At 46.8% G+C, this 10888-nt stretch overlaps 1 protein-coding gene across 50 annotated transcripts in view; it reads left to right on the forward strand.

Annotated features, from left to right (window-relative positions):
* Positions 1–10888, forward strand: part of IGFN1 (immunoglobulin like and fibronectin type III domain containing 1) — a 46406-nt gene that overhangs the window by 23322 nt on the left and 12196 nt on the right. The window contains exons 11-21 of one of the 50 annotated variants that reach the window (XM_083617250.1): positions 710–982; positions 1773–2747; positions 2793–2864; positions 3003–3020; positions 3807–4217; positions 4278–5621; positions 6116–6240; positions 6528–6669; positions 7635–7931; positions 9472–9771; positions 9978–10151. In XM_083617250.1, the coding sequence (XP_083473376.1) occupies positions 710–982; positions 1773–2747; positions 2793–2864; positions 3003–3020; positions 3807–4217; positions 4278–5621; positions 6116–6240; positions 6528–6669; positions 7635–7931; positions 9472–9771; positions 9978–10151 (4131 nt within the window). Of the gene's footprint in view, positions 1–709; positions 983–1772; positions 4218–4277; positions 5622–6115; positions 6241–6527; positions 6670–7634; positions 7932–9471; positions 9772–9977; positions 10152–10888 lie in introns of all 50 variants that reach the window. The other 49 variants (XM_083617253.1, XM_083617255.1, XM_083617236.1 and 46 more) reach the window with 49 other exon arrangements.

The raw sequence follows: 10888 nt of genomic DNA on the forward strand, positions 1-10888 counted from the left end.
CTGACTGGTGTCAAAAATTAACAACAAAAATTAACAATAAAACAAATGTTCAAACTAAGGCCTCAGGGCTTCTTGACGCGTTAGTCTTTTTAAGGCTATAACATGTATCAGTTGTGTCTTTTTGATGTACATAGTACATAAACACACACGCCAGGGATTTATACCCATGTTGGATCAAATGTCTCATAAGATGTGAAGCAGCTCTCACTTTTGTGACTGAGCTCAGCTTTAATAGAAAGATGCTGTGTAGGCTGAGAACTTGATTAGAAGGCAGAAGGGGCTGATTTATAATTGCACAATTGTGCATATTTTATCAAACATGAGGTTTTAAGACCTCATTTTACCAAAAAGCAAAAACATGATAGCACCTAGCTACAGTCTAGATATGGAGCCCCAGCTGACATTAGAGCATCTCACAAGCTTTAATGTATACTCTGAGGGTTAAAAATTGCTGCATAAATAAGGGCAGATAAATTTCTCGGAGGTTTTCACATGCAGTCCTTATCAGGCTATCAGGGTTGCCAAATCAGGGCTGGAAGTTCAGGTTTTAGCATTTGTTTGGGTAATTTTGGAAGGCAGATACTAAGCCCTCACTCGCTGCTGAATGGAACTGGGTTTCCCCACGTTCCATCCATCTCACTGCTCTTCCAAAGCTGCCCTGTGGTCAGAATCTGTTGCATGTCTGTTTAACATCAATTTGGTATTGCAGCCATCCCAGTAAGTTTTCGCTATCCTCTTGGTGAGGTGAGATGCCACGAGCAAGGAAATGCTGTCTTTCAGTGCACTCTCTACGAACCCTGCTCCAACGCTACGTGGCTGCACAGAGACCGTATTCTAGAGTCCAATGACAAGTATGAAATTTCGGTCTCAGAAGATGGCCTAACTCATCGCCTAATCATCAAAAACACCCAGGCCTCTGACAAGGGGACTTACACCATTGATATTGGAGACCGCTCTTCAAGTGCCTGGCTTGAGGTTGAATGTGAGTGGTGATCTAATCTCGATTTCTCACACTATAATCTATTGTGAAGTGGGGTACCCCATTCCCTCACAGCAGCACTTCAGGGTTCTACATCCAAGGACTGATTGTTAAGCGCCCAACTATGGAGTGCAGGCTGATCTAAATGGGATAGATATTGGAAGAAACCTTAGGGCCTATTGTCATTATTTCTTACACCAGTAACTTTAAATAGCAATCCTTTAATTGTGCTTGTGCTTTCCTGTCTAGCATGTTTAACATGTATTAGAAATGTCATTGTTTTAAAGGAAAGGAGTTCTGTAGAAAACTTTGTTAAATTGTAAAAACGCCAACAGTTCATCTATACCAGCGCACTGTCTCCAACACTAGCAGAAAGAGATATAAAGGACCCATTTTAGTTGCCATAGCCAATATTCATTGATAGTCCCTAACCTTTATTCACTTGTCCATACCATTGTTAAAGATATGAGTCAATCTAGTGGGCATGACTTTGATTTGTGGCCTATGATGCCATTTTGGTTGTTTTTGTTAATGCCAGTAACTATTTGGAAATAAGAGGCGATTTCCTTCACTTAAAACAAACTAACTAACAAAATTCATGTATAATATTGATCATGATGGAGAATAAAATGGCACACACACCATCGGTGGCATCATATCTATTTCCTTAATATGGTTCTGATTAAAACAAAATTATTGTGCACTACATTAGTTTCCCCCTTGTTTTCTCATTTATTTCTTGTACATGGCTGTGAACTAGTTTAAGCTGACTAGCAATATGTTTACAATGCAGCTAAAGGAAAGAGAAAACAGACTGAAGGAGATAGTGATGATATAACTGGATGGCGGAAGAAACAGCTAGATGAAGACCGCGCAAAGAAACTTCGTCAAGGACAAGGCCGTGATGAGCAGGATGGCCAGTATAAGAATGGCCAAGCTGGCGAAGGAGAATCTTATGGTTCCTTAGGAAAAGATGGGTCTTTGGGAAGAGGAGGAGCCAACAGAGATGGGAAGATGGGACAGTTTGCTGGGGTGGGGACAGACATGGGAGAAGGGCATGAGTTCTCTAGATTTGCTGGTGGTAGTAGTGAACATATGGGACATACTGGAAATGGTGTTGGTGGAGGAATGGGTGGTTTGGGTGGCATGGGTTCACTGCATGGTAAAGATGCTATGTTAGGTGGCACAGGAACTGGATCTGGAGGTGCAGGTGGACTGCAAACTTCAGGTGGTTCCACACTTAATGGAGCAAGTGGGCCAGGAGCTGGGTTTGGTGGTGCTGGTGGAGTAGGTGGACTCTATGGCAAGGATGGTATGGTAGGTGTAGCTGGTGCTGGTGGAGTAGGTGGACTCTACGGCAAGGATGGGATGCTGGGTGGAGCTGGTGCTGGGGGAGCTGGCGGTGCTGGGGGAGTAGGTGGACTTTATGGTAAGGATGGCATGCTTGGTGGAGGTGGTGGTGCTGGTGGAGTAGGGGGACTTTATGGCAAGGATGGGATGCTAGGGGGAGGTGGTGGTGCTGGTGGAGTAGGTGGACTCTACGGCAAGGATGGGATGCTAGGTGGAGCTGGTGCTGGGGGAGCTGGCGGTGCTGGGGGAGTAGGTGGACTTTATGGGAAGGATGGTGTATTAGGTGGAGGTGGTGGTGCTGGTGGAGCAGGTGGACTCTACGGCAAGGATGGGATGCTAGGTGGAGCTGGTGCTGGTGGAGTAGGTGGACTCTATGGCAAGGATGGGATGCTAGGTGGAGCTGGAGCTGGGGGAGCTGGTGGTGCTGGTATAGGTGGACTTTATGGTAAGGATGGTATGTTAGGTGGTGCTGGTGCTGGTGGAGCTGGTGGTGCTGGTGGAGTAGGGGGACTTTATGGCAAGGATGGGATGCTAGGTGGAGGTGGGGCTGGTGGAGCTGGTGGTCCTGGTGGATTTGGGGGACTTTATGGCCAGGATGGTATGTTAGGTGGTGCTGGTGGACCTGGCAGTGCTGGTGGAGTAGGTGGCCTTTATGGTAAGGATGGGATGCTAGGTGGAGCTGGTGCTGGTGGTGCTGGTGGTGCTGGTGGATTTGGGGGACTTTATGGCAAGGATGGTATGTTAGGTGGAGCTGGTGCTGGTGGAGCCGCCGGTGCTGGTGGAGTAGGAGGACTTTATGGGAAGGATGGGATGCTAGGTGGAGCTGGTGCTGGTGGACCTGGTGGTGCTGGTGGAGTAGGGGGAACTTATGGTAAGGATGGTATGTTAGGTGGAGCTGGCACTGAGGGTGCTGGTGGAGTGGGTGGACTTTACGGCAAAGATGGTTTTCTAGGTGGAGCTGGTGGACTTGATGGTGCTGGTGGAGTAGGTGGACTTTGTGGCAAAGACGGTCTGCCAATTGGAGCTGGTCAACTTGGTGGTGCTGGTGGAGTAGGTGGACTGTATGGGAAGGATGGTTTCTTAGGCAGTGGTGGTGCTGGTGGAATGGGTGGTGCTGGTGGTGTAGGAGGACCTTATGGTAAGGATGGTATGCTAGGCAGAACTGGACCTGACGGACCTGGTGGTGCTGGTGGAGTAGGTGGACTCTACGGCAAGGATGGGATGCTAGGTGGAGCTGGAGCTGGCGGACCTGGTGGGATTGGTGGAGTAGGTGGAGTAGGTGGTGCTGGTGGAGTAGGTGGACTTTATGGCCAGGATGGTATGTTAGCTGGACCTGGTGCTGGTGGACCTGGTGGTGCTGGTGGAGTAGGAGGACTTTATGGGAAGGATGGAATGCTAGGTGGAGCTGGTGCTGGCGGACCTGGTGGTGCTGGTGGAGTAGGGGGACTTTATGGGAAGGATGGAATGCTAGGTGGAGCTGGTGCTGGTGGACCTGGTGGTACTGGTGGAGTAGGTGGACTTTATGGCAAGGATGGAATGCTAGATGGAGCTGGTGCTGGTGGACCTGGTGGTGCTGGTGGAGTAGGGGGACTTTATGGCAAGGATGGGATGCTAGGTGGAGCCGGTATTGGCGGACCTGGTGGTACTGGTGGACTTCATGGCAAGGATGGGATGCTAGGTGGAGCTGGGGCTGGTGGAGCTGGTGGTCCTGGTGGATTTGGGGGACTTTATGGCCAGGATGGTATGTTAGGTGGTGCTGGTGGACCTGGCAGTGCTGGTGGAGTAGGGGGACTTTATGGCAAGGATGGTGTATTAGGTGGAGCTGGTGCTGGTGGAGCTGGCGGTGCTGGTGGAGTAGGGGGACTTTATGGTAAGGATGGTGTGTTAGGTGGAGCTGGTGCTGGTGGAGTAGGGGGACTTTATGGTAAGGATGGTGTTTTCGGTGGAGCTGGTGCTGGTGCTGGCGGACCTGGTGGTACTGGTGGAGTAGGGGGACTATATGGTCAGGATGGTGTGTTAGGTGGAGCTGGTGCTGGTGCTGGTGCTGGCGGACCTGGTGGTACTGGTGGAGTAGGTGCACTTTATGATAAGGATGGTGTTTTAGGTGGAGCTGGTGCTGGTGGACCTGGTGGTGCTGGGGGAGTAGGTGGACTTTATGGCAAGGATGGTATGTTATCTGGAACTGCTGCTGGCGGACCTGGTGGTGCTGGTGGAGCTGGCGGTGCTGGTGGAGTAGGTGGACTCTATGGCAAGGATGGGATGCTAGGTGGAGCCGGTGCTGGGGGAACTGGCGGTGCTGGTGGAGTAGGTGGACTTTATGGTCAGGATGGTGTGTTAGGTGGAGCTGGTGGTGCTGGTGGAGTAGGTGGACTCTACGGCAAGGATGGGGTGCTAAGTGGAGCTGGTGCTGGGGGAGCTGGCAGTGCTGGGGGAGTAGGTGGACTTTATGGTAAGGATGGTATGTTAGCTGGAGCTGGAGCTGGAGCTGGTGCTGGCGGACCTGGTGGTGCTGGTGGTGCTGGTGGAGTTGGTGGTGCTGGTGGAGTAGGTGGACTTTATGGCAAGGATGGTATGTTAGGTGGAGCTGGTGCTGGCGGACCTGGTGGTGCTGGCGGCATTGGTGGGCTCTATGGTAAGGATGGAATGCCAAGTCGACCAGGCATTGGTGGACTTGGTGGTGCTGGTGGCACAGACAGTCTGCTTGACAGTACTGGTGTTTCTGGTGCAGAAGGTATGAGAGGTCATCATGGTAAGGATGGTGTGCTTCCTGGGGTTGGTGGTGTTGGGTTAAGAGGTGTAGGGAGCACCGGTGACCTTTATGGTCAGGCAGGTACTTTACATGGAACTGAGGCTGGTGGTGCTGGCACTGGATTAGGAGGCATGGGGAGCATGATGGATCGAACTGGAGGAGCTGGCAACAAGTATGGTGTATCAGGTGAGGGTTATGGTGAAGGGGGTATAGGTAAGGATGGCAGGGTTAGTGGAACTGGTGCTGGTGGTCTTAGTGGTGAAGGATGGTTGGATGGTAGAGATGGGAGGCTAGGTGGATTTGGTGTTGGTCCAGGAGTTAGAGGTGTTGATGGATCCCTGTATGAGAACATGTCAGGCATTCCTGGTGAAGAGTTCCTAGGCTATGGACAGTCTTCTGGCCTTTCTGACGCTGGAACCCATGCTGGTGACAGAAGAAGACAGCTGTCTGACTTAGATGCCAGTCAACTTACTTCATCTGATATTTCAAGAACCAGGGACAGGAAAGGGAGAGGAGGAAGTCTTCTTGAAGAGGATGTGAGAGGTATTTATATATTTATGAACACAGTAAGCCCACAACTTATGCTCACTTTTTTTTTTACGTGACCACAACCGTATGCAGGTGATCAAAAATATATATGTAAATTGGAAAAAATTGGGGGGCAATTCAAATACGCTTTTTAAAAAATGTCAGAAAAAAGCAGGGGAGCAGGAAACAATAGTTGGCAATCCCATCAGCCTTTGTACTCACCCTGGGAGAGTGTTTGAGTGTATTTAGAGAGTTGGAGTCAGAGAACCAGATAATGAGATAGGGCACAGAGAGCAAGCAAAGGTGGTCTGAGAGTGAGGGGCAGGTCATCTGAGAATTTACGTGTTTTTGCATTTGCGTTCAGTTCCTGGTAACCGAACCCTCATGTAAGTTGCGGGCTTACTGTAATTTATTGTGTCCCTGTTTCATTTATTTGAATTTATAACATCTCTCATGTTTTCAAAGATGTTTTCTAAAAATAGTCCCTTCTATCTCTTTTGTTTGCACAGAATCACATCCTCGTTTCAACCAAGGTTTATTTGACCTCCATGCACCAAAAGGAAAACCAGCTGTGTTAACTTGCAGCCTCAACAATGACCAGCTTGAGGGAACTTGGTTTAAAGATGGGTTCAAGGTAACTTGAAAGCAGTAAACATCTCAAGATTGTCTTTTTAGTCTTATACTCATCTTTTTCACTTTAATGTTTTATCTTGAAATAAAGCTTCCATAATGCAGACAACAAACAGGAGGAACACAATGCCTAACTTTGCCTCTTGTTGTTATCAACCTAAGATGGGACATGTCTAAAACCAGTTTAGAGAAAATAGCTGACTTTATGACACTCTCTATCTGTTTGCTGCAATGTTCCATGTGATTTCCGAGAGAGAATATTTCTTTACCTTCTGTCTACCTCCCCGCAAGATAACAGGCCAGGATGGAATCTCCATTGAGAAGGAGGGCCCAGTCCACAAGCTATTAATAGATGAAGTACAAGATAGCCATGCTGGAAAATACAAATTCGAAGCTGGAGGAGTCCGAACAGAGGCATCTATTTTTGTTGAAGGCAAGTCTAGTCCAGCCTAGTAGAGAAAATGGTGCTAAAATTGCTACTGGTTGAATTATGCTCTTAGTATTATATGATTTTGTGGGACACATAGTGCTGGAAAGCATGATGAAGTCACTGAATTAATAATCCACATAAACCAGATCTCATTCTCTCAAAAGCAGAGAGTAGGGATCACCTGGGAGACATTTCATCATGAGAACCTTGGTCATTTCAGAATGCCTCTGCCAAACTGATCTTCCTCCCCAGTTGCTTTGATTATGAATTACCGTTCCTCCTTACTTCCCTACAGTGGCTCTCTATCACATCTAGTTCTTGCCCTTAAAGTTTTCTCCCATGACTTTGCCATCATTTCTATGGCACCTCTTCCCATGCCACCTGCTGTCCAAATGTTTACTTTCCCTTCCTTTTTTATTTCTCTTTCCCTCATTGACCTCTGTACCTTCTTCCACATTGTTGTACAGCGCTTGCAGCAGCTCTGTAATCTTGACTCACTTAGATACCTTCCGAGAATTTACATTTTAAACACTTAAAAATAATAATCATACTAGGCTCGTTGCTTGCTATTCCTCTGTTTCTTTACTCCCTACATTACAGTTGCAGTGCTTCCTGCTACCTTAGCTACCACTTAGCTTCTGACCCTGTTCCCCATCCCTGGGATCTATTACAGTTTGTTTGTATGTCCTCTGAGTGAAGACTGCATCACTTGTACTAAGCACACTATCAGCAGTAAACAACATCAAATACTGGGATTAGTGACAAAGGACTTTCGTTGTCAGTGGGTTTTCAGTGAGGTGCACTTTGAAAGAGTTTAAGAATTCTGTGAATTCTGAGGTTCTGGCAACCATTGGCAAAATATTAGGCGTCACTATTTCCTGTGGGCTCATGGGTTATTTAAAAGAATAATAAGCGTAGAGCATCCATATATTAGGGCTAATTCATGTACCTCTTATTTCTATGTGCAGACCCTCCAAATGTTGATTCTGCTCTTCTGGAAAAACTGAAGAAGGAACCTATAGTAGTAAAGGCAGGAAAGAATGCCATAGTGAAGATCCCATTTGAAGGCCGGAAGCCAGTCAGATCAACTTGGCTAAAGGATGAAGGGGAACTTCTGGATGATGCCAGGATCAGCACTGACTATTCAGACAACTTCACCCGGCTCTCCATATCCAGTGCTAATCGGAAGGACTGTGGTGATTATAAAGTGAAACTGAAGAATGAGAGTGGAAGCACTGAAGCTACTCTCAAGCTGGTAGTTATAGGTGAGAGACCCCAAGTATTTTAGCGATAAGGCATAAGACAACTTTATGGGGGCCTTTAAGGCCTGCATGTGGTGTCACACATTTGGAAGCTGAAGCATAGAGAGCATATTTATTGGTAAAGGTAAATGTAAAGGGACCCCTGACCATTAGGTCCATTTGTGGACGACTCTGGAGTTGCGGCGCTCATCTCGCTTTACTGGCTGAGGGAGCCAGCGTACAGCTTCCGGGTCATGTGGCTAGCATGACTAAGCCACTTCTGGCGAACCAGAGCAGTGCACGGAAACGCCATTTACCTTCCCAGTACCTATTTATCTACTTGCACTTGACGTGCTTTTGAACTGCTAGGTGGGCAGGACCTGGGACCGAGCAACGGGAGCTCACCCCGTTCCGGGGATTCGAACCGCTGACCTTCTGATCGGCAAGCCCTAGGCTCTGTGGTTTAGACCACAGCGCCACCCACATCCCTATTTATTGGTACATTGTGTCTATAAGCAGGTAGTTGCAGCGCAGGGCATGCACCAATTTGGATTAAGGTTGAAGACAGACAGACAGGCAGACACACACACACACACAGAGAGAGAGAGAGAGAGAGAGAGAGAGAGAGAGAGAGAGAGAGAGAGGTTGTTCATAGCACAGAAAGTGCTTTTTGATTATAATGCCTGTCTCTAGCATATCAGAAAATAGAACATTTTTGCCCCTCCCTGCTTGCTCTCTTGCTTGATCATTACTGCTGCCTCCTCCTGTTGGAAATCACAGTGCCTACTGCAGGATCGTTGAGATGGAAGCAGCCCAGCATCCTCCCATTCAAGCACCTTGGCTGCAGAGCACTCCATTTCCCATGTGAAACCCGAAGCAGTAGCAGCAGTGGTGTGTGGACAGGGACAAGAACGATATATTAACATTAGTATGCTACTGATAAATAGTATAAGAAAAAGTGCTGACTGATCATTTTTCCAGCACTGCATAAGAAGTGCCTTGCTGGATCAGATTTGTTACCCCACTTCCCACAGTGGCCAACTAGTGTCAGGTGCCTCTGGGAAGCTCACAAGCAGGACATGAGGGCAATAACCCTCTCCTACTTTTGTTCCCCAGGAACTGGTATTCAGAAGCATGCTACCTATCATCCCGGAAGTAAGATACAGTGGTACCTCGCTTCAGGTTACAGACTCCGCTAACCCAGAAATAGTGCTTCAGGTTAAGAACTTTGCTTCACAATGAGAACAGAAATCATGCTCCTGCGGCACGGCAGCAGCGGGAGGCCCCATTAGCTAAAGTGGTGGATCAGGTTAAGAACAGTTTCAGGTTAAGTACGGACCTCCGGAATGAATTAAGTACTTAACCCGAGGTACCACTGTATAGCCATCACAAGAACTAGAAGTCATTGTGAGCTCTCTTGTCTTCAACCTAAAACTTCTATCCACAAAACGTGAATCCTTGCATTGATCTTGTCCGCTTAACTCAAAAGATATGGCAACCATTCCAATACCAAGCAGACACAAAAGACCTTTTTCCATAAGCTCTGTTTTGCTCCTCCATGCAGATAAGCCTCAACCACCAATGGGACCCGTTGAAGTTGTGGACTGCTCCACAAACAGTATAACTATCCAGTGGAAGCCCCCCAAAGACGATGGTGGCAAACCAATCCAGAATTATATTATCGAGAGGCAGCAGGTTGGCAGAAAGACCTGGGTGACCTTGGGGAAGACCGATGGAAGCAGCACTGTCTTCACCACCAACAAAGTGGAACACGACAAAAGTTATTACTTCAAAGTGAGAGCGGTGAATGCCGAAGGTACCAGTGAGGCACTGGAGTCTGATGAAGTGATGGCTGCTACCAAAGGTAACAGGGACCCTTCTGCATGTCTGTTTGTCAGCTTGCCATGCCAACATTCAACATCCCATCAGATCCCCAATGATGTGTAACTAAATTGCATGGACATCTGCTAGTGGTACTTGTTAGCTGAATTAGAAATTATGATAGAAATTATTCTTGTCTTAACAGGCAGTATAAATGTTTAAATAATGAGCAACTGCATGTCCCCCCAGCATTTCCTGGTCCTCCTGCTCCTCCCAAAATTGTCAGTACCAGCAAGGGTGCTGTCACACTCTCATGGGCAGCACCACATAAGACCGGCAACTCCCGCATCTTGGGCTACAGTATTGAGAAGTGCAAGAAGGGCAGCAACAGCTGGACACCTGTCACTGATGTGCCCATTACAGGTAAGCAGTCATAGAGCAAAGTGGCTAAGGGCATTACAATAGGAACTGGAATATTGAGATGTATTCTTAGGTTGCCAATTTAGATCTGGTAAAGTATAATGATGACTTATAAAAGCGATGAATAAGTAAAAATGAGTATATGTGTTATGGAAAATAAGGCACTGGTCTTCATGCTTTTAGGATGATGCTGTAGAAACTATTTTAAAATATATTTGCAGGGTTATAATAAGCCCTTTTCTGCTGACAATTTATGGTGTCTCAAATAGCTGCTTGGTTTTATTCTAATTTTATGAACTGTTTTGCATTTTAAATGTTTTCTTCGCTGCCTTGTGAAGGCTTTTAACCTCCTGCCTAAAATACGTTACTAAATTAAGTAACCTTGCTCACCGGATAGTTTTGTTGATTAGAATTCCCTTCTGAACTTAACCACAAATGTTTTCATCAATCTCTATACCTATTTTCTTTTTCTATAGTAGGGGAAATAATTAGGTAAATTAGTTAGAAGAATGTACTATGGGTTAAGGTCTCGTTATTATCCTTGCTCTCAGTAATGCAAACACGGAGCCAACATTGACTGACTCCATATTGTGGCATCACCATGCTCACTATATGATTTCCTGAATGGATTTGGGATCATTATTTATTTTTTTAAAATTCTATGTCTCCATCCGAGGATCACAGGGCAGTTTACAATATAAAAACACAAGAATGCATACCATAGTAACAAACAAAAACAA

Source organism: Podarcis filfolensis (assembly GCF_964270895.1).
Source record: "Podarcis filfolensis genome assembly, chromosome: 6".
Taxonomy (NCBI): Eukaryota; Metazoa; Chordata; class Lepidosauria; order Squamata; family Lacertidae; genus Podarcis; species Podarcis filfolensis.